Source organism: Lissotriton helveticus, chromosome 5_2 (assembly GCF_964261635.1).
Source record: "Lissotriton helveticus chromosome 5_2, aLisHel1.1, whole genome shotgun sequence".
Lineage (NCBI taxonomy): Eukaryota > Metazoa > Chordata > Amphibia > Caudata > Salamandridae > Lissotriton > Lissotriton helveticus.
The window spans coordinates 6,032,657-6,056,868 of record NC_136066.1 but is presented as its reverse complement, the minus strand read 5'-3'; the positions used below and the strand labels follow the sequence as shown (position 1 = coordinate 6,056,868).

Genomic DNA, 24,212 nt, shown 5'->3' with positions numbered 1-24,212 from the left:
GGATGATTGGTTGGTGCTATGTTCCCCTGCCTTTGGGGCCTATACCACGAACTGTCATATGTTCCTTTCTTTTGTACAGTTGTGCTATGGTTTTTGGGGGTTTTGGGGGGGGGGTTGTTTTGGGGGCTCCGCATCAGTCATCGGGGGGTTTAGGGGTTGTTTTGGGGGCTCCGCATCAGTCATCGGGGGGTTTAGGGGTAGGTCGGGGTGGTTGGCTGTCTCCGAGATGTTCTCCGCTGGTACAGTCCCAGAAGCCACGTCTCATGCTTTTATACCCTTGCAGCGAGTATGGGTAAAGATTTGAAAATTGTTAGCTTGAATGTTCGGGGTCTCAACAGCCCGGTTAAGCGCGCAGCCATATTATCGCTGTTAGAGGGTGCGGAAGGGGATGTGTGTCTGTTGCAGGAGACTCACCTCCTCTCCAAGGAAATAGGAGGATGAGAGACAGGCGTTTTCCAGTGCAGTTGTGGTCCTCATGCTCAGCGAAAAAACAGGGGTTGGCTATCCTGATCAGCGCCAAAGCTCACTGTAAGGTCCTGTCCCACGTAGTTGATATCAAGGGGCGCTTTCTGGCGGTTAGGATCCAATGGGGGAACACTCATTTCACGGTGGGCTCCCTGTATGCTCCAAATGTCCACCAGGAACCCTTTTTGAAGACGGCGCTTGCGGAGGTGTTAGCTTCCCCAGATGCGTGTGTATTGGTGGGGGATGATCTGAATGTAGTAATGGACCCGGTGTTAGATAGATCAGCTGCTCGTTCGCATCAGGCGGGGGCCATCTCCCAGGGGGGGAAGCAGTGGTTACAAGAGGGGGGCTACACGACGTGTGGCGTACTCGGCATCCCCTAGAACGTGATTTCACTTATTATTCCGCAGCTCATAAAACTTATGCGCGCTTGGATCATTTCCTCGCAACGACATCTCTCATGCCCCATTTGTCTGCCGCAGAGATTTTCCCCGCGCTCTCTGTCCGACCATGCCCTTATCTGTATACAGATTGCCTGTAAGGAGCAGCGACCGCCATCATCGGGGTGGCGTCTTCGGGATTCCCTCCTCAATTCGGAATCGGTAGTTACCCGCATGAGGGCCACGATTACTCAATATTTCGTGGATAACGACAGGGACGGTATGTCGCTGGGGGTCTGTGTGGGAGGCCCTCAAATTGGTGGCTCGGGGGGACTTTATTGCGGTGTCTGCGTCGCTCGCTCGGATCCGTAAGGAGAAGCGCAAGGAGTTAGAGAGGGAGGTGGGAGGCCTAGAGGCGATACATAAGCGGACCGGGGCTCCACGCATCTGGAGAGAGTTGGAAACGAAACGACGTATGCTTAAACATCTTGACCTGGACCGTGCGGAATACGCCCTCTTGCGCCATAAGTTCTATCTCAGAGGGGACAAAGGGGGCCGGATGTTGGCACATAGGTGGAGGGCCCGAGCGCAGCAGGCCGCCGTTCAGGCCATTAGGGATGTAGGTGTGGTGGAGCAGACTGCCGATTCCCTTATCGCAGACTCTTTCCGGCCGTTTTATCACACCCTGTATTGCCAGGAACCCTCAGAGCCGGAACGTGTGAAGACGTACCTGGCTTCATGTGGAGCAACGCCCCTCTCACAGACCTCGGCAGCAGCGTTCGCCGCTGAAATACGTATTAAGGAAGTCATCTACGCGATCTCGCGGTTGAAACTGGCCAAATCCCCGGGACCGGACGGCTTCTCGGCCGTTTTTTATAAAAAGTTTTGTATGGAGCTAGCGCCCTTTTTAACTCGCCTTTTTAGTTCCTTCCTGGAAACGGGAGAGGTGACCCCTTCTATGTTGCAGGCCGTGATTACAGTCATCCCCAAGGCAGGGAAGGACCCCGTGGAGTGTGGATCGTATCGCCCAATCTCCCTCCTCAATATTAACGCGAAGCTTTTCGCTAGCATTCTGGCTGCCCGTCTCAGCCCACTCATGGATGGCATCAGAGAACCGGATCAGGTTGTGTTCATACCGACGCGACAAGGGGGGGGAGAACACAAAGAGGCTTCTGCACCTCATGGACTCTGTACACCGCTCTCGCAAACAGGCCTTTTTCTTATCAATAGACGCGGAGAAGGCTTTCGACCGTGTCGACTGGACGTACTTGTACGCGGTCTTGAAAGCTTTCGGACTGGGGGATAACTTCGTAAAATGGGTGCGCTGCCTCTACGCGGCACCGAAGGCGGCGGTCCGGGTGAATGGTTGTAGATCTGCCCCTTTCCCCGTCACCCGCGGGACAAGGCAGGGGTGTCCCCTATCGCCGTTGCTCTTCGCACTCTATATGGAGCCCTTCGCGCAACGAGTGCAGTCCAACGGAGGCATTGAGGGGATTCGGTTTGGCGCCGACAAACACAAAATAAGTCTCTACGACGAAGACGTGATCCTCTAGCTTGCATGCCCTCACACCTCCTTGCAGCACTTGTCGATGGAATTGCACGACTTCGGTGGCATTGCCGGTTTTAAGGTTAACTTTTCCAAATCACAGGTCCTCAACGTGTCGATCCCAGCTTCTGACGTGCAAGACCTTCAAAAGGACTTTGCCTTCCAGTGGGTTCACTCTGACATCCCGTACCTGGGGATCCGCCTTGCCCCCACTATAGCACAGACAGTCTCTCTTAACTACAAGATGTTAGTTGAGCAAACAACCAAATCGCTGTCTGACTGGTCCCGTTTACAGCTCGCCTGGTTTTGCCGGCTGGCTGCCGTCAAAATGACGATCCTTCCTCGCATTTTATACCTTTTCCAAATGTTGCCTCTGAGCCCCCCGCTCCAGGGGTTGCTTACCAAATTTCTATGGAATCGCAAACGTCCACGGCTTGCCTCCTCGTTGATTACGGCCCCTCGGGCCAACGGCGGACTGGGCTTTCCCTCACTGCATGCGTATTACCAGGCGGCTTGTCTGCGCTTTATGCTAGAAAGGAACAGGCCACACTCCAGCAAGCACTGGCCATTTATGGACCAGGCGGTGGCGGGCCGCAATATTTGGCGCCAGTTATGGCTCCCTCGAAAACATAGAGCCTGGGGCCTATATTCGTCCCCAGTGACATCGCCGACCATGAAGGCATGGGATCAATTGGCACAGCGTAAGCGCTGGACCACTTTCCCCTCACCCAGGACGCCCATTGTCGATAACCCGGACTTTCCGCCCAGCTGCTCATCCCCGGTCTTCCAGCGATGGAGGGAGGCGGGCTGCAAGAGGGTGGGCCACCTCTTTGACCTGGATGGCTTGATCTCGGTCACCTCGCTCCGCCGGGACCACTTTTCCCTCTCCGAAGCCGATGCCTTTCCCTACTCGCAGATAGCACATTGGGTCACTCAGCTCCCTAATATTGCTGATATGTCTCACCCCCTGACAGCTCTAGAACACTGGTGGTATGCAAAAAAGATGACCGTAAACTTATATCTGACCTATACGCCTTGATTATTGCGCGCCCTAAGGCACCGCGTACTAAAGCGCAGGTTCGTTGGGAGACGGAGCTGGGCCGCCCACTGTCGCATAAGGAGTGGGGAAAGGTGTTCTATCGCACACAGCATACCGCGTCCAATGTGGCAGGCGCTGAATCGGCCTACAAGGCGGTGTCATACTGGTACCATCCCCCAGCGCGGATTAAGGCTTGGGATCCAAAATGCTCAGGTCTATGCTGGCGGGGCTGTGGTGCTCCGGGCACCTTGACGCACCTGCTCTGGCATTGCCCGAAGCTAGAGCGTTACTGGAAGGCAGTCCTTGATGATATCGATGAGGCCTTTCACATTACATTTCCCAGGGCTCCTGAGCATGTGCTGCTAGGGCTCCCGCATCCAAAAGTGTTCCCTTTGCGCTCTATGAGGGGTAAACAGATAGCTCTGGCCCTGCTAACGGCACGCTTAGTTATCCTTATGCAATGGCGATCCACTGATTCCCCTGACCCGAGGGACTGGATTAGGCGGCTGTGGCATTTGTTGGCGATGGAGAGACTCTCTTTGTGTGTGGAAGGCAAGGGAGAGGTTTATGCAGAGCTGTGGGAACCATTTATCCATCTTCTATCTCGTGACTTGCACGAGGTTACGTGTCCCAAGTACCTGCAGATCCTGCAACTTATTCCGGTGGCCCCTCGGGGTGCAGTCAAATAGGTTCGGAGGGTCTGGAATGTGCTGGGAGGGGAGTGGGACTTAGTGTGCATAAGGGGAGTTGTCGAGGCTGATGCGGAGGAGGGAGGCGGGGGTGGGGGGGGTTGTGGGGAGGGGCGTCTATTTTGTTTTGCTGTTTCTGTTCTTCTTTGTATATGCAGTGAAAGCTGAAAGTGATGGCTGTTCCTCCTGGCATTGCATATGTCCTCGCCGGGTCGCCCCCCGGGGTGTAGACCCAAAGGCTGTGTTTAATAATGCTGGATCGTGATCTGCCGGCCGGTGGATGTAGGCAGCCGAGCTGTGTTATGTGATGGTATACTGCTCAATAAAAACGATTTATTCTAAAGTGGGTAATGCCCTTTCTGCAACTCTGTCTGGTTTTGGGAAAAACACAGGTAAATCAACAGACGGATTATTACGGAAGCAGGAAACTACTGTTTGGAGGGATTTAGGGATAGTTCTAAGCACTACCCTGTCCATGCGTAGTTTAAAGAAAGGCTCTTCTAAGGTTAATGCCTGAATTTCACTGACTCTTCTTAGAGAAGTAAAAAGCAATTAAGAAGACAAGTTTCCATGAAAGATATGGCAACTGACAAGAATGTAATGGTTCAAAAGGAGGGCCCATTAATCTTGTTAGGACAATATTTAAATTCCATGCCGGAGCAGGTGGAACTATTCTTTTATGTCCCCCACGAAAGCTTTTATAACAGGAATTTTAAACCCTGATGTGTGTTATTTATTCTGGAGATATGCTGCAATAGCTGCAAGATGTAATCTTATAGTAAATACGCAAATCCTGCAGTTTGTAAATGCAATAGGTATAAGATAATTGTAGAGGATTAAATGTTTGTTTGTGACAGAATAGAACAAATTGTTTCCATTTCGCTGCGTAAGATTGCCTTGTGGTTGGTTTACGAGCTTCTTATAGAATATTCATACAGTCTTGAGGCAAATATAAGCATCGACTCGAAGAAAACGTCTTGGAACAAAAACAACTTGTAATCACTTGAACCCAACACTAAATGGTAGAGTTATGCAAAGCCTGTGTATCTACAGCACACATGTCCCCAACAGGGAGATGTCCTTCTGTCTACTCTTTTGCTACCTGACAGCAAAAAAAGAGGAAAAATCTGTTTCAGTCTAACAAACTCCATGCCATGCTGGTGGGCAAGAAGTTGGACACTGAAGAGGATGCACAGACAATATGTGGGAGGAAAGGCAAGCAGGAAATGCAGCGGAACACGCACAAAGGCAAGAACAACACAAAATCTTCTTACTTTCAACAGTTTCATGAGTTTCTGGAGGCGCCACATGGGGAAGGAGTAGTTGCTGGACACAGAAAACGTTTAATGGTTCTGAGCTTCATATCACTCAGTACCACAGGAAGCAGATCACTCAGTACCACAGGAAGCAGATCACTCAGTACCACAGGAAGCAGATCACTCAGAACCACAGGAACCAGATCACTCAGTACCACAGGAAGCAGATCACTCAGTACCACAGGAAGCACATCACTCAGTACCACAGGAAGCACATCACTCAGTACCACAGGAAGCAGAACACTCAGTACCACAGGAAGCAGATCATCCAGTACCACAGGAACCAGATCACTCAGTACCACAGGAACCTGATCACTCAGAACCATAGGAACTAGATCACTCAGTACCACAGGAACCAGATCACTCAGTACCACAGGAAGCAGATCACCCAGTACCACAGGAAGCAGATCACTCAGTACCACAGGAACCAGATCACTCAGTACCACAGGAAGCAGATCACCCAGTACCACAGGAAGCAGATCACTCAGTACCACAGGAAGCAGATCACTCAGTACCACAGGAAGCAGATCACTCAGTACCACAGGAAGCAGATCACTCAGTACTACAGGAAGCAGATCACTCAGTACTACAGGAAGCAGATCACCCAGTACCACAGGAAGCAGATCACTCGGTACCACAGGAACCAGATCACTCAGTACCACAGGAAGCAGATCACCCAGTACCACAGGAAGCAGATCACTCAGTACCACAGGAACCAGATCACTCAGTACCACAGGAAGCAGATCGCTCAGTACTACAGGAAGCAGATCACCCAGTACCACAGGAAGCAGACCACTCAGTAACCACAGGAAGCAGATCACTCAGTACCACAGGAACCAGATCACTCAGAACCACAGGAACCAGATCACTCAGTACCACAGGAACCAGATCACTCAGTACCACAGGAACCAGATCACTCAGTACCACAGGAAGCAGATCACTCAGTACCACAGGAAGCAGAACACTCAGTACCACAGGAAACAGAACACTCAGTACCACAGGAACAAGATCACTCAGTACCACAGGAACCAGATCACTCAGTACCACAGGAACCTGATCACTCAGAACCACAGGAACCTGATCACTCAGAACCACAGGAACCTGATCACTCAGAACCATAGGAACCAGATCACTCAGTACCACAGGAACCTGATCACTCAGAACCACAGGAACCTGATCACTCAGAACCACAGGAACCAGATCACTCAGTACCACAGGAACCAGATCACTCAGTACCACAGGAACCAGATCACTCAGAACCATAGGAACTAGATCACTCAGTACCACAGGAACCAGATCACTCAGTACCACAGGAACCTGATCACTCAGAACCACAGGAACCAGATCACTCAGTACCACAGGTACCAGATCACTCAGTACCACAGGAAGCAGATCACCCAGTACCACAGGAAGCAGATCACTCAGTACCACAGGAACCAGATCACTCAGTACCACAGGAAGCAGATCACTCAGTACTACAGAAAGCAGATCACCCAGTACCACAGGAAGCAGACCACTCAGTAACCACAGGAAGCAGATCACTCAGTACCACAGGAACCAGATCACTCAGAACCACAGGAACCAGATCACTCAGTACCACAGGAACCAGATCACTCAGTACCACAGGAAACAGAACACTCAGTACCACAGGAAGCAGATCACCCAGTACCACAGGAAACAGAACACTCAGTACCACAGGAACAAGATCACTCAGTACCACAGGAAGCAGATCACTCAGTACCACAGGAAACAGAACACTCAGTACCACAGGAACCAGATCACTCAGTACCACAGGAACCAGATCACTCAGTACCACAGGAACCAGATCACTCAGTACCACAGGAACCAGAACACTCAGTACCACAGGAAACAGAACACTCAGTACCACAGGAAACAGAACACTCAGTACCACAGGAAGCAGATCACCCAGTACCACAGGAAGCAGATCACTCAGTACCACAGGAAGCAGATCACTCAGTTCCACAGGAACCAGATCACTCAGTACCACAGGAAGCAGATCACTCAGTACCACAGGAAGCAGATCACTCAGTACCACAGGAAACAGAACACTCAGTACCACAGGAACCAGATCACTCAGTACCACAGGAACCAGATCACTCAGTACCACAGGAAGCAGATAACTCAGTACCACAGGAAACAGAACACTCAGTACCACAGGAACAAGATCACTCAGTACCACAGGAACCAGATCACTCAGTACCACAGGAACCAGATCACTCAGTACCACAGGAAACAGAACACTCAGTACCACAGGAAACAGAACACTCAGTACCACAGGAAACAGAACACTCAGTACCACAGGAAACAGAACACTCAGTACCACAGGAACCAGATCACTCAGTACCACAGGAACCAGATCACTCAGTACCACAGGAAACAGAACACTCAGTACCACAGGAAACAGAACACTCAGTACCACAGGAAACAGATCACTCAGTACTACAGGAAGCAGATCACTCAGTACAACAGGAAGCAGATCACTCAGTACCACAGGAAGCAGATCACTCAGTACCACAGGAAGCAGATCACTCAGTACCACAGGTAGCAGATCACTCAGTACCACAGGAAGCAGATCACTCAGTACCACAGGAAGCAGATCACTCAGTACTACAGGAACCAGACCACTCAGTACCACAGGAAGCAGACCACTCAGTACCACAGGAAGCAGATCACTCAGTACCACAGGAAGCAGATCACTCAGTACCACAGGAAGCAGATCACTCAGTACCACAGGAAGCAGATCACTCAGTACCACAGGAAGCAGATCACCCAGTACCACAGGAACCAGATCACTCAGTACCACAGGAAGCAGATCACTCAGTACCACAGGAAGCAGATCACTCAGTACCACAGGAAGCAGATCACTCAGTACCACAGGAAGCAGATCACTCAGTACCACAGGAAGCAGATCACTCAGTACCACAAGAAGCAGAACACTCAGTACCACAGGAAACAGAACACTCAGTACCACAGGAACCAGATCACTCAGTACCACAGGAAGCAGATCACTCAGTACCACAGGAAGCAGATCACTCAGTACCATAGGAACCAGGCCACTCAGTACCACAGGAACCAGATCACTCAGTACCACAGGAAGCAGATCACTCAGTACCACAGGAAGCAGATCACTCAGTACCACAGGAAGCAGATCACTCAGTACCACAGGAAGCAGATCACTCAGTACCACAGGAAGCAGATCACTCAGTACCACAGGAACCAGATCACTCAGTACCACAGGAAGCAGATCACTCATTACCACAGGAATTAGATCACTCAGTTTCATATGAACCAGACCACTCAGTACCACAGGAACCAGATCACTCAGTACCACAGGAAGCAGATCACTCAGTACCACAGGAAGCAGATCACTCAGTACCACAGGAAGCAGATCACTCAGTACCACAGGAAACAGAACACTCAGTACCACAGGAACCAGATCACTCAGTACCACAGGGAGCAGATCACTCAGTACCACAGGAAGCAGATCACTCAGTACCATAGGAACCAGACCACTCAGTACCACAGGAACAAGATCACTCAGTACCACAGGAAGCAGATCACTCAGTACCACAGGAAGCAGATCACTCAGTACCACAGGAAGCAGATCACTCAGTACCACAGGAAGCAGATCACTCAGTACCACAGGAAGCAGATCACTCAGTACCACAGGAACCAGATCACTCAGTACTATAGGAACCAGATCACTCAGTACTACAGGAACCAGACCACTCAGTACCACAGGAACCAGATCACTCAGTACCACAGGAAGCAGATTACTCAGTACCACAGGAAGCAGATCACTCAGTACCACAGGAAGCAGATCACTCAGTACCACAGGAAGCAGATCACCCAGTACCACAGGAACCAGATCACTCAGTACCACAGGAACCAGACCACTCAGTACCACAGGAACCAGATCACTCAGTACCACAGGAAGCAGAACACTCAGTACCAGAGGAAGCAGATCACTCAGTACCACAGGAACCAGATCACCCAGTACCACAGGAACCAGATCACCCAGTACCACAGGAAGCAGATCACTCAGTACCACAGGAAGCAGATCACTCAGTACCACAGGAAGCAGATCACTCAGTACCACAGGAAACAGAACACTCAGTACCACAGGAACCAGATCACTCAGTACCACAGGAAGCAGATCACTCAGTACCACAGGAAGCAGATCACTCAGTACCATAGGAACCAGACCACTCAGTACCACAGGAACCAGATCACTCAGTACCACAGGAAGCAGATCACTCAGTACCACAGGAAGCAGATCACTCAGTACCACAGGAAGCAGATCACTCAGTACCACAGGAAGCAGATCACTCAGTACCACAGGAACCAGATCACTCAGTACCACAGGAACCAGATCACTCAGTACCACAGGAACCAGATCACTCAGTACCACAGGAACCAGATCACTCAGCATCGTGGGATCCCTTCGTCCCGCTTGAGAATGGTGCTTCAATAATGTGGTGTTGCATATCATGTGTGGGAGGACAAGGGGGGGTTCCCATTAGATGTTCCCTTACCTGTGTTGCTGTTCACCAGCTGCAGCACCAGGGGGCGCCTCGTGACAATGCCGGACCCACGGGGCAGAAAGTCTCTGAAACGACACAGAAGATCACCATTAACCAAACATGTGTTGACAAGCCCTCTGATGTGATCTCACCCAACCCAGGTGGATGGATTGAAAGACTGGTGCATCTTCAAGGCTGTTGGGGTTTTCACCCCTGCCTCAACACCTACCAGACTACAGTAGGGACCAACTCTTCCCCAGACCTGGGGGCTCTGAAGGATATGAGTGACTCTACCCCAGCTCCACCCAACACATTTCAGAAATGAACACATTCGAATGGCTGTAAAAAAATAATTCCTTTATCTGCATTGAAATAAATATTTTGGGAATCCTGCACTGCTCAAGTCCGAGAGTCTGGGAATCCTGCACTGCTCGAGTCTGAGAGACTGGGAATCCTGCACTGCTCGAGTCCGAGAGTCTGGGATTCCTGCACTGCTCGAGTCTGCGAGACTGGGAATCCTGCACTGCTCGAGTCCGAGAGTCTGGGAATCCTGCACTGCTTGAGTCCGAGAGTCTGGGAATCCTGCACTGCTCGAGTCCGAAAGACTGTGAATCCTGCACTGCTCGAGTCCGAGAGACTGGGAATCCTGCACTGCTCGAGTCCGAGAGACTGGGTATCCTGCACTGCTCGAGTCCGAGAGTCTAGGAATCCTGCACTGCTCGAGTCCGAGAGACTGGGAATCCTGCACTGCTCGAGTCCGAGAGTCTGGGATTCCTGCACTGCTCGAGTCCGCGAGACTGGGAATCCTGCACTGCTCGAGTCCGAGAGTCTGGGAATCCTGCACTGCTCGAGTCCGAGAGTCTGGGAATCCTGCACTGCTCGAGTCCGAGAGACTGGGAATCCTGCAATGCTCGAGTCCGAGAGACTGGGAATCCTGCACTGCTCGAGTCCAAGAGACTGGGTATCCTGCACTGCTCTAGTCCGAGAGTCTGGGAATCCTGCACTGCTCGAGTCCTTGAGTCTGGGAATCCTGCACTGCTTGAGTCCTTGAGAGTGTAGGAATCCTGCACTGCTCGAGCCCTTGTGAGTCTGGGAATCCTGCACTGCTCGAGCCCTTGTGAGTCTAGGTATCCTGCACTGCTCGAGTCCTTGTGAGTCTAGGAATCCTGCACTGCTCGAGTCCTTGTGAGTCTAGGAATCCTGCACTGCTCGAGTCTGAGAGTCTAGGAATTCTGCACTGCTGGAGTCGTTGTGAGTCTAGGAATCCTGCACTGCTCGAGTCCGAGAGTCTGGGAATCCTGCACTGCTGGAGTCCTTGAGTCTGGAAATCCTGCACTGCTCGAGTCCTTGAGAGTCTAGGAATCCTGCACTGCTCGAGCCCTTGAGTCTGGGAATCCTGCACTGCTAGAGTCCTTGAGTCTGGGAATCCTGCACTGCCAGAGTCCTTGTGTCTGGGAATCCTGCACTGCTCGAGTCCTTGAGAGTCTGGGAATCCTGCACTGCTCGAGTCCTTGAGAGTCTAGGAATCCTGCACTGCTCGAGCCCTTGGGTCTGGGAATCCTGCGCTGCTCGAGTCCGTGAGTCTGGGAATCCTGCACTGCTCGAGCCATTGAGTCTGGGAATCCTGCACTGCTCGAGTCCTTGGGAGTCTAGGAATCCTGCACTGTTCGAGTCCTTGAGTCTGGGAATGCTGCACTGCTCGAGTCCTTGAGAGTCTAGGAATCCTGCACTGCTCGAGTCCTTGAGAGTCTAGGAATCCTGCACTGCTCTAGCCCTTGAGTCTGGGAATCCTGCACTGCTCGAGTCCTTGAGTCTGGGACTCCTGCACTGCTCGAGCCCTTGAGTCTGGGACTCCTGCACTGCTCGAGCCCTTGAGTCTGGGAATCCTGCACTGCTTGAGTCCTTGGGAGTCTAGGAATCCTGCACTGCTCGAGTCCTTGAGTCTGGGAATCCTGCACTGCTCGAGTCCTTGAGTCTGGGAATCCTGCACTGCTCGAGTTCTTGTGAGTCTAGAAATCCTGCACTGCGCGAATCCTTGAGAGTGTAGGAATCCTGCACTGCTCGAGCCCTTGAGTCTGGGACTCCTGCACTGCTCGAGTTCTTGAGTCTGGGAATCCTGCACTGCTCGAGTACTTGTGAGTCTAGGAATCCTGCACTGCGCGAGTCCTTGAGAGTATAGGAATCCTGCACTGCTCGAGCCCTTGTGAGTCTAGGAATCCTGCACTGCTCGAGTCTGAGAGTCTAGGAATTCTGCACTGCTGGAGTCGTTGTGAGTCTAGGAATCCTGCACTGCTCGAGTCCGAGAGTCTGGGAATCCTGCACTGCTGGAGTCCTTGAGTCTGGAAATCCTGCACTGCTCGAGTCCTTGAGAGTCTAGGAATCCTGCACTGCTCGAGCCCTTGAGTCTGGGAATCCTGCACTGCTAGAGTCCTTGAGTCTGGGAATCCTGCACTGCCAGAGTCCTTGTGTCTGGGAATCCTGCACTGCTCGAGTCCTTGAGAGTCTGGGAATCCTGCACTGCTCGAGTCCTTGAGAGTCTAGGAATCCTGCACTGCTCGAGCCCTTGGGTCTGGGAATCCTGCGCTGCTCGAGTCCTTGAGTCTGGGAATCCTGCACTGCTCGAGGCATTGAGTCTGGGAATCCTGCACTGCTCGAGTCCTTGGGAGTCTAGGAATCCTGCACTGTTCGAGTCCTTGAGTCTGGGAATCCTGCACTGCTTGAGTCCTTGTGAGTCTAGGAATCCTGCACTGCTTGAGTCCTTGAGTCTGGGAATCCTGCACTGCTCGAGTCCTTGAGTCTGGGAATCCTGCACTGCTCGAGTCCTTGAGAGTGTAGGAATCCTGCACTGCTCGAGTCCTTGAGAGTCTGGGAATCCTGCACTGCTCGAGTCCTTGAGAGTCTAGGAATCCTGCACTGCTCGAGTCCTTGAGAGTCTAGGAATCCTGCACTGCTCTAGCCCTTGAGTCTGGGAATCCTGCACTGCTCGAGTCCTTGAGTCTGGGACTCCTGCACTGCTCGAGCCCTTGAGTCTGGGAATCCTGCACTGCTTGAGTCCTTGGGAGTCTAGGAATCCTGCACTGCTCGAGTCCTTGAGTCTGGGAATCCTGCACTGCTCGAGTCCTTGAGTCTGGGAATCCTGCACTGTTCGAGTCCTTGAGTCTGGGAATCCTGCACTGCTCGATTTCTTGTGAGTCTAGAAATCCTGCACTGCGCGAATCCTTGAGAGTGTAGGAATCCTGCACTGCTCGAGCCCTTGAGTCTGGGAATCCTGCACTGCTCGAGTTCTTGAGTCTGGGAATCCTGCACTGCTCGAGTACTTGTGAGTCTAGGAATCCTGCACTGCGCGAGTCCTTGAGAGTATAGGAATCCTGCACTGCTCGAGCCCTTGAGTCTGGGAATCCTGCAGTGCTCGAGTCCTTGTGAGTCTAGGAATCCTGCACTGCTTGAGTCCTTGAGTCTGGGAATCCTGCACTGCTCGAGTCCTTGTGAGTCTAGGAATCCTGCACTGCGCGAGTCCTTGAGAGTGTAGGAATCCTGCACTGCTCGAGCCCTTGAGTCTGGGAATCCTGCACTGCTCGAGTCCTTGTGAGTCTAGGATTCCTGCACTGCTGGAGTCCTTGAGTCTGGGAATCCTGCACTGCTCGAGTCCGAGAGTCTGGGAATCCTGCACTGCTCGAGTCCGAGAGTCTGGGAATCCTGCACTGCTCGAGTCCAAGAGTCTGGGAATCCTGCACAGCTCGAGTCCTTGAGTCTGGGAATCCTGCACTTCTCGAGTCCTTGTGAGTTTAGGAATCCTGCACTACTCGAGTCCTTGAGTCTGGGAATCCTGCACTGCTCGAGTCCTTGTGAGTCTAGGAATCCTGCACTGCTCGAGTCCTTGTGAGTCTAGGAATCCTGCACTGCTCGAGTCCTTTACAGTGTAGGAATCCTGCACTGCTCGAGTCCTTGAATCCTGCACTCCTCGAGTCAGAGAGTCTGGGAATCCTGCACTGCTCGAGTCCGAGAGTCTGGGAATCCTGCACTGCTCGAGTCCGAGAGTCTGGGATTCCTGCACTGCTCGAGTCCGAGAGTCTGGGAATCCTGCACTGCTCGAGTCCGAGAGTCTGGGAATCCTGCACTGCTCGAGTCCGAGAGTCTGGGAATCCTGCCCTGCTTGAATCCGAGAGTCTGGGAATCCTGCACTGCTCGAATCCGAGAGTCTGGGAATCCTGCACTGCTCGAGTCCGAGAGTCTGGGAATCCTGCACTGCTCGAATCTGAGAGTCTGGGAATCCTGCACTGCTCGAGTCCGAGAGTCTGGGAATCCTGCACTGCTCGAGTGCGAGAGTCTGGGAATCCTGCACTGCTCGAGTCCGAGAGTCTGGGAATCCTGCACTGCTCGAGTCCTTGTGAGTCTGGGAATCCTGCACTGCTCGAGTCCTTGTGAGTCTGGGAATCCTGCACTGCTCGAATCCGAGAGTCTGGGAATCCTGCACTGCTCGAATCCGAGAGTCTGGGAATCCTGCACTGCTCGAGTCCGAGAGTCTGGGAATCCTGCACTGCTCGAGTCCGAGAGTCTGGGAATGCTGCACTGTTCGAGTCCTTGTGAGTCTGGGAATCCTGCACTGCTCGAATCCGAGAGTCTGGGAATCCTGCACTGCTCGAATCCGAGAGTCTGGGAATCCTGCACTGCTCGAATCCGAGAGTCTGGGAATCCTGCACTGCTCGAGTCCTTGAATCTGGGAATCCTGCACTGCTCGAGTCCGAGATTCTGGGAATCCTGCACTGCTCGAGTCCGAGAGTCTGGGAATCCTGCACTGCTCGAATCCGAGAGTCTGGGAATCCTGCACTGCTTGAGTCCGAGAGTCTGGGAATCCGACACTGCTCGAGTCCGAGAGTCTGGGAATCCTGCACTGCTCGAGTCCGAGAGTCTGGGAATCCTGCACTGCTCGAATCCGAGAGTCTGGGAATCCTGCACTGCTCGAATCCGAGAGTCTGGGAATCCTGCACTGCTCGAGTCCTTGAGAGTCTAGGAATCCTGCACTGCTCGAGCCCTTGGGTCTGGGAATTCTGCACAGCTCGAGTCCTTGAGTCTGGGAATCCTGCACTGCTCGAGCCATTGAGTCTGGGAATCCTGCACTGCTCGAGTCCTTGGGAGTCTAGGAATCCTGCACTGTTCGAGTTCTTGAGTCTGGGAATCCTGCACTGCTCGAGTCCTTGTGAGTCTAGGAATCCTGCACTGCTTGAGTCCTTGAGTCTGGGAATCCTGCACTGCTCGAGTCCTTGAGTCTGGGTATCCTGCACTGCTCGAGTCCTTGAGAGTGTAGGAATCCTGCACTGCTCGAGTCCTTGAGAGTCTGGGAATCCTGCACTGCTCGAGTCCTTGAGAGTCTAGGAATCCTGCACTGCTCTAGCCCTTGAGTCTGGGAATCCTGCACTGCTCGAGTCCTTGAGTCTGGGACTCCTGCACTGCTCGAGCCCTTGAGTCTGGGAATCCTGCACTGCTTGAGTCCTTGGGAGTCTAGGAATCCTGCACTGCTCGAGTCCTTGAGTCTGGGAATCCTGCACTGTTCGAGTCCTTGAGTCTGGGAATCCTGCACTGCTCGAGTTCTTGTGAGTCTAGGAATCCTGCACTGCGCGAATCCTTGAGAGTGTAGGAATCCTGCACTGCTCGAGCCCTTGAGTCTGAGGATCCTGCACTGCTCGAGTTCTTGAGTCTGGGAATCCTGCACTGCTCGAGTACTTGTGAGTCTAGGAATCCTCCACTGCGCGAGTCCTTGAGAGTGTAGGAATCCTGCACTGCTCGAGCCCTTGAGTCTGGGAATCCTGCAGTGCTCGAGTCCTTGTGAGTCTAGGAATCCTGCACTGCTTGAGTCCTTGAGTCTGGGAATCCTGCACTGCTCGAGTCCTTGTGAGTCTAGGAATCCTGCACTGCGCGAGTCCTTGAGAGTGTAGGAATCCTGCACTGCTCGAGCCCTTGAGTCTGGGAATCCTGCACTGCTCGAGTCCTTGTGAGTCTAGGATTCCTGCACTGCTGGAGTCCTTGAGTCTGGGAATCCTGCACTGCTCGAGTCCGAGAGTCTGGGAATCCTGCACTGCTCGAGTCCGAGAGTCTGGGAATCCTGCACTGCTCGAGTCCAAGAGTCTGGGAATCCTGCACTGCTCGAGCCCAAGAGTCTGGGAATCCTGCACTGCTCGAGTCCTTGAGTCTGGGAATCCTGCACTGCTCGAGTCCGAGAGTCTGGGAATCCTGCACTGCTAGAGTCCGAGAGTCTGGGAATCCTGCACTGCTCGAGTCCTTGTGAGTTTAGGAATCCTGCACTACTCGAGTCCTTGAGTCTGGGAATCCTGCACTGCTCGAGTCCTTGTGAGTCTAGGAATCCTGCACTGCTCGAGTCCTTGTGAGTCTAGGAATCCTGCACTGCTCGAGTCCTTTACAGTGTAGGAATCCTGCACTGCTCGAGTCCTTGAATCCTGCACTCCTCGAGTCAGAGAGTCTGGGAATCCTGCACTGCTCGAGTCCGAGAGTCTGGGAATCCTGCACTGCTCGAGTCCGAGAGTCTGGGATTCCTGCACTGCTCGAGTCCGAGAGTCTGGGAATCCTGCACTGCTCGAGTCCGAGAGTCTGGGAATCCTGCACTGCTCGAGTCCTTGTGAGTCTGGGAATCCTGCACTGCTCGAATCCGAGAGTCTGGGAATCCTGCACTGCTCGAATCCGAGAGTCTGGGAATCCGACACTGCTCGAGTCCGAGAGTCTGGGAATCCTGCACTGCTCGAGTCCGAGAGTCCGGGAATCCTGCACTGCTCGAATCCGAGAGTCTGGGAATCCTGCACTGCTCGAATCCGAGAGTCTGGGAATCCTGCACTGCTCGAATCCGAGAGTCTGGGAATCCTGCACTGCTCGAGTCCGAGAGTCTGGGAATACTGCACTGCTCGAGTCCGAGAGTCTAGGAATCCTGCACTGCTCGAGTCTGAGAGTCTGGGAATCCTGCACTGCTCGAGTCCGAGAGTCTGGGAATCCTGCACTGCTCGAGTCCGAGAGTCTGGGAATCCTGCACTGCTCGAGTCCGAGAGTCTGGGAATCCTGCACTGCTCGAGTCCTTGAGTCTGGGAATCCTGCACTGCTCGAGTCCTTGTGAGTATAGGAATCCGGCACTGCTCGAATCCGAGAGACTGGGAATCCTGCACTGCTCGAGTCCTTGAGTCTGGGAATCCTGCACTGCTTGAGTCCGAGAGACTGGGAATCCTGCACTGCTTGAATCCGAGAGCCTGGGAATCCTGCACTGCTCGAATCCGAGAGTCTGGGAATCCTGCACTGCTCGAATCCGAGAGTCTGGGAATCCTGCACTGCTCGAGTCCGAGAGTCTGGGAATCCTGCACTGCTCAAGTGCGAGAGTCTAGGAATCCTGCACTGCTCGAATCCGAGAGTCTGGGAATCCTGCACTGCTCGAGTCCGAGAGTCTGGGAATCATGCACTGCTCGAATCCGAGAGTCTGGGAATCCTGCACTGCTCGAGTCCTTGTGAGTCTGGGAATCCTGCACTGCTCGAGTCCTTGAGTCTGGGAATCCTGCACTGCTCGAGTCCTTGAGTCTGGGAATCCTGCACTGCTCGAGTCCTTGTGAGTCTAGGAATCCTGCACTGCTCGAGTCCTTGTGAGTCTGGGAATCCTGCACTGCTCGAGTGCTTGAGTCTGGGAATCCTGCACTGCTCGAGTCCTTGTGAGTCTAGGAATCCTGCACTGCTCGAGCCCTCGTGAGTCTGGGAATCCTGCACTGCTCGAGCCCTTGAGTCTGGGAATCCTGCACTGCTCGAGTCCTGGAGTCTGGGAATCCTGCACTGCTCGAGTCCTTGAGTCTGGAAATCCTGCACTGCTCGAGTCCTTGTGAGTCTAGGAATCCTGCACTGCTCGAGTCCTTGTGAGTCTGGGAATCCTGCACTGCTCGAGTCCTTGAGTCTGGGAATCCTGCACTGTGTAATACTGCTAGCGGTCTAGTTGCCGCACGTACACGCATCCCCACATCCGCAGGCCAGGCGTGGCCTGCGGGGCTAAATAAAAGGGGGACGGGCGCTCGTCACTTCCGACACAGACACCGGTGTCAGCCTGAGTGCCTTCGCTGTGCGCGATCTGCCCCCGCGCAAGCGTGCCATCCTTGCCGAGGCCTGAGGGGGCCGAGCACTCAGAATTCTACATTGGCGACGAGTGGAGGGGGCCCAACCCTCGCCCGTGCACCGGAAGTCTGCCAGGAGCTGTACGCTCCCTTCCGTGGTGTCTACCGCGTGCTCGCCGGCTGTGGCGCTTGCCTGCCCCGGGCCTGCGCACCTCATCCTGCTTCCCTGCTTTCCTTGCCTGGACCGTGGGGCACTTCCCGTCGCTGCAGGAGGGACACGCGACGTTGTGGCTGTCATGGCCGGCCCGCTGACGCGACCGGATGCCATTCCTCACGCATCTCACGTGAGTCGCGGGCCGGTGCAACACCCTGCCAATGCTCACACATTGCGCGTGAGACGCGGAAACCGCCCTGCTGGTGCTCACGCATTGCGCTTACATCGTGGGGAGCGGTCAGGGGGCTCCCTGCTGCATCCAGGAGGGAAAAAGACGGCGACCTGGTGTTGGAGGAGGACGCCGGAAAGAACCACGACGCCCTCGGAGGCCTACTGAACCCGCAGTAGAACCGAGGTGAGCCTCGCAGCTGCCACGTGGCGTCGAATAACCGCGCCTTTGGGGGAGGATAGCCGGCAGGACCACACGTCGTCCCAACACAAGAGGGGGCTAGAGGAACGCCCGGAACACTCTATACGAGTACAGTCGCACTGCCGCCATGGGGGACGAAGACCCACCAGCGCCCACCATCAACATCCCGTTTCAGCACGCCGCAGCGGGGGTGCTGCCACCGCTCAGCGAAGCGGAAGACCCATCCACCGCTTCCCCAAGGTGGAAAATATGGCTTGAGAGACTGGAAAATTACTTTGTGGTCACGAGAGAGACAGACAAAGCTGTGAAACGGTCACTCTTACTACACTATGCAGGGGATGAGATATTCAGATTGTTCAAACATCTACCTAATACGGGAGCAGCAGACAGCTATGACGCAGCAGTTGCTGCTCTCAACGGCCACTTCGACCCCCAACTAAACGTGGACTTCGAGGTGTTTAAGTTGGGACAGGCACGTCAGCGGGAGGGCGAAACGATGGACCAATTCCATACTGCGTCAGGGAGCTAGTCAGCTCCACCGACGAGGACCAACCAAGAGCCATAAGGAGGCAGATTATTCAAGGGTGTCGAGACAAGACATTGAGAGGGTCGATTCTATGCAAACCAGGGATCTCATTGGAAGATATCCTTATTTTGTCCAGATCTCACAAACTCTCGAACGTCAGAGCCACCGCCATGGAACAGGCACTACACAAACCCCAGATCAAAACTGAAACTATCAAGGTTGAACGGGCTGACGCAGTACGATCTCAACCACGTGGTCCACCACAGAAGGAATATCGGAGAGACCCGCCCCGAACCCGGTGTGGGTATTGCGGCCATGAGCCCCACGCAGCCAAGGACTGCCCGGCCCAGGGAAAGACATGTGCAAATTGTGGAATCCCAAACCACTTCGCATCGGTATGCCGCAGAAAGAACACATCCAAGAGCTTCAAGAAATCACGGACGCCTACCAAGGCCGTTCGTCAGTTGTCGCTGGCTGACTCACCGTTGGCGAAGACAGAGAGACACCTACCCACGGTGTACGACGATTCGGAGTCGGAGGATGAAGAGGCCTACATCGTCTCATTCGCACGGGAGCTCAAGCAACGACGGCGGCCACAACCAACGTGCATTGTGCAGATGGGAGGAAACGAGGTCAAGGCCATCATTGACACTGGCGCCACCGTCAATGTGATGGGCCTGCAACAATTCAACAAACTACGCCCACGGCCCCAGGTACTACCATCCAAGACAAGGATATTCGCCTACGGAGCGGACACACCGCTGCCTCTTAAGGGAAAAATCACGATACCTATTCAGGCCGATGAGTCAGAGGTAATGGCGACGGTTCACATCATAAACCGAGAAGCAGACACCCTAATAAGTAGCCACACAGCTGAGGACCTGAAACTAATAGCATTTGCCAATCGCATTAGAGCACACCAAGTAGAAGAACTGTTAGGACGATTCCCTGAACTATTCAGAGGCCTGGGTTGCATAAAATGTGAGCCCATCAAACTTCATATTGACAAATCTGTCGCTCCCACCGCCTTGCGTCACCGCAGGATACCCTTTCACCACCGTCCACTGGTGGAAAAGGAACTCGAAAAACTGGAGAGCCTAGGCGTCATAGAAAAGGTCACGGGGCCCACCATTGGGTCTCGCCAATGTTCATTGTGGTAAAGCCTAAGCAACCAGGTGAAATTCGCCTATGTATCGACATGTGGCTACCAAATGCCGCGATCCGGAGGGAGAGACATCTGACCCCCACTATGGATGACATCATGGCCGACGTGAACGGATCAAAGTGGTTTTCGAAAATCGACCTCAACGCTGGATACCATCAACTACCACTAGCGGAGGAAAGCCGATTCATCACCACTTTTAGTACCCATCTTGGCCTCCGGCGCTACAAGCGTTTAAACTTCGGTATCTCATCGGCGGCGGAGGTGTTCCAGAACACTATCAGAGACCTCCTATCTGGGTTGCCGGGGGTAATAAATGTCAGCGACGACATTTTGATACACTCTGCCACCGCGTCAGAACACCACAAGCACCTTCGAGATGTCCTGAAAAGACTGAGCACCTATGGAGCGACACTCCACAGAGAAAAATGCCAGTTTTTTCAACCCTCCATCGAGTTCTTTGGTTATGTCTTTAACCAGGAGGGAATTCAGATTGACCCGAGGAAGTCCAAGGCCATAAAGGAGGCCCTAGCGCCGAAGTCCCCGACGGAAGTGAGAAGTTTTCTCGGGATGGCCACCTACTGTGGCCGGTTCATACCGGGCCTAGCCACTCGAAGCGAACCACTACGAGCACTGACCAAGACGGATGCCACGTGGCAGTGGGGCCCGAAGGAAGATGAAGCATTCCAGGGAATCGAGAATGCCCTCCTGGAGAAAGCCACCCTCTCCTACTTCGACCCCACGAAACGCACGGAGGTGATCGTCGATGCCAGTCCGGTAGGCCTTGGCGCTGTCCTGATCCAAGAACATGAACCCGGCCAGTGGACGGCCTTAGCTTTTGCCAGTAAGCTTTAACTCCAACTGAAACAAGATACGCACAGACCGAGAGGGAGGCTTTCGCTATCATGGGCCTGTAGCCATTTCCACTTATATCTACAAGGTCATTCCTTCATTATGGTCACTGACCACCAACCCCTAGTGCCCCTCTTCAAGGGAACGGCCCCACACCCACCGCCTCGCATCGAACGATGGGTGATTCAGCTACAGTCATACGAGATGGAGGTGGTATACTGCCCGGGGGCAAAAAATCCTGCAGACTATCTGTCGCGCCATCCCTCACAACAGGAACCAGAATCAGTGGACGACGACTGCGAGGAATACGCCCAGTGGGTGGCCCTCACCTCATGTCCACAGTGCATGACTGTGAGAAGTTGGCCTGATATATAATGTTCACTATTCTAGTGAGCACTTTGTATCAGTCCAAACAACCCTTATTGATGATTGGTTGTAAGTCAACCTTATAGACCAGCTATCCTAGTAGCATGGATACGAGCAGTCTAAGGCTAAACTCTAGAGGGCGTGTTATGCCAGCTGTTTTACCATCACATGTACCCCTTGAACACCAAGTGAAAGGACACCACACAAGTTGTTATGAAAATAAACATATATTTATTTATAACAAGACTACCCTGGCTCTTTATGAGACAGGGAGCTAAGCACACAACAAAACTCTTACGAAAATACTTAAAGTCGCACAATTTACACAAATGCCCGAGGGGCACGAAAAACCAGATACTACAAAAGTGGAATGCGAATTACTAGCAGGTAAGTAACTATTCTCATAGGCTTTAGGATCGCTAGGACTGTACTACTGAACCTTTAGATTACAAGCAGGAGGCCTAGGGACGTCGTGTGCAGAGTGGGAACTCTCACGCGTAAGGCGGGAAAAAGTCTATGGAGGCTAGTAAACGCAAAGTTAGTGTTCTCGGGCGAACCCGACTAGGTAGAGCTGAAACGACAATGGATCCTGACACTTAGATAGTTAGACTATGCTGGAGCACCGAAATGCTTAGGTTACCTAGCCCAGGGGCTGAGGCTGCATAGGTCTGAAAGGACGTCGGGGATCTTCGTTGCAGTCTATGGAGCCTGAAAGAAGAAGTTGCTGGCAGGCGACCAAGCCTGGATCGATGAAGATGGGTACCTGTAAGCAGAGGGGACCAAGTTCTGAATCACTAGCCAGTGATTAGATGGGCACCAGGATGGCAACGGGTGAAGTCACCTCGACCAGGTGAGTGGGCGACGCTGGACTCTGCAGTCTCTCGGACCAGGAGGCGTTGTCGGCGACCAGGATGGAGGTGCGAGCTGTCCCACGGTGGTATCTGCTGTAGACGTCGCTGGACCCGGGATTGGGGCAACAACTCTTGGCAAATGCAAGCCCACGCGGTGGACTTAAAATGGCGTCTGGAGTGGACCAGGGGGGTCCAGGGTGCTTCTCTGATGGAGGGAAGCAAGGGCCAGTCTGGAGCAACCAGACCAGCGGTGTTGTCGTCGTAGTTCGTCGTCAGGAGAGCCACTAGCCAACGGGCAAGTGACCTGGACAACGCGGTGGGCATCAAAGAGCAGAAGGGCCCCACGCAGATCTCGTGGATGCAAGGGGGCTGTACTTCGGTGCTGGAGCTGCTCAGGGTTGGGGCTTCTCGGACCCCAAAGCACTTAGGCGAGAGTCACTCGGTGGTCGTGCTGGACAAGCGTCGTGCAGTCTTGAAGATGGCCGGTCCCTCGAGGTCTCGTCACACCCACGAATCACAGCTGGGCTGATGATGCAGGTAGAGGTCAGAAGTGCCAGGGAAGCCGGTTCTCGTCGAGCTGGGCAGTCTTGATCCGGAGGGGAGACTTACAGCGGACCGCGATGCTTGGATGGTGCCTGCTGTTGCAGGGTGACTACTCCTTAGTCACAAGGGAGAAATCTTAGGAAGAGTCTTGAGTTCCTCTCGTAGAAAGTCGGTTCAGGATTCAAAGATTGATCTAATTTGGAAGGGGGCCTGCTCCTACCTTTATCCTGCAAAAGGGGGCTGGCACGCGACTAAGTCCTGCCCTATGGGTGGGACTAGGAGGGGGGTGGTTACACCCCTCTCCTTTGGCGGGCTTTTCCCCAGATCAGGGGCTGGAGTGCCCCTGGAACTGGTTCAAGCCGGCCTATGCACAGTGAGCACCGGGGTGCCACTTGCAGTCACCTTCCTCTAAAGCCCTGCCTACCTAGGATACACAAAATCCTGTCTGGGATGGTGCTGGCACCGCCCCTGACAGGAAACCCTTTGTCCAGGCTTCCGTTTGCTGGAAGGACTCCCAGCAGCAGGAGGGCAGACTTGTGTCTCGGTGGCAGCATCCATTTTGTGGAGCTGAGGCTGTGTTAAACTTTAACCGGGGTTACAGGCTACCAACATGTCTTCTCCCTCTAGAGGGGTGGAATGCTACCCCCGTCGCCAGAACTGGCGAGGGGGTAGTATTCCAAAGCGTATGACACCTTACACGACATGTTTAGATAATGTCAGTCCAAAGTTACCATAACCGCGAGGATTATAAGGCACTTAAGAGTATATGGTCTGACGCTATCATGAAAACGGCTAAGGGATAGATCCCGAAAGCCGCAGACAGGCTCAGCTCGTGCCAGAGCACCATCTCACACGATTCCAAGCACTCTGCCTTCAGGATTGTTAAGGCCTGCCATAGGAGTGACTGATAGGAGATCTGTGTGTCCATTTGAGGGTTAGATATAGGTACACTATATCTACAGCAAAGGGTGAGTACACCACCTTGCCCCCAGCTGTCAAGCAGCCAGTTGTGTCTGTTTAGTTAGTCAGCCCAGGGGTGGCATAATACATGCTGCAGCCCCTGGGAGACTTCTGGGTGCACCTCAGCCCTGGGTACAGGGACTTGGAGAGGGCCCAGTGCCAATCAGATATGTACCTAGGGTACATGGGATCCATTTTACAGAGAGAGCAGTGGGCCTGGGGTCCTGAATAGCAGGGCCCCAGGTCAACTAAGTCAGAAAACCAGCAAAACACCAGGCAAAAAGTTGGGGGCAACCATAGTC

The 24,212-nt window shown here is 53.3% G+C and overlaps 1 protein-coding gene across 10 annotated transcripts in view; it reads right to left on the bottom strand.

Annotated features, from left to right (window-relative positions):
* The window catches only part of DNM1 (dynamin 1), a 742,836-nt gene that overhangs the window by 483,761 nt on the left and 234,863 nt on the right, over nucleotides 1-24,212 (bottom strand). For all 10 annotated transcript variants that reach the window (XM_078646632.1, XM_078646628.1, XM_078646630.1 and 7 more), the window contains exon 2: nucleotides 9,992-10,065. In XM_078646632.1, coding sequence (XP_078502758.1) covers nucleotides 9,992-10,065 — 74 coding nt within the window. The remainder of the gene's footprint in view (nucleotides 1-9,991; nucleotides 10,066-24,212) is intronic.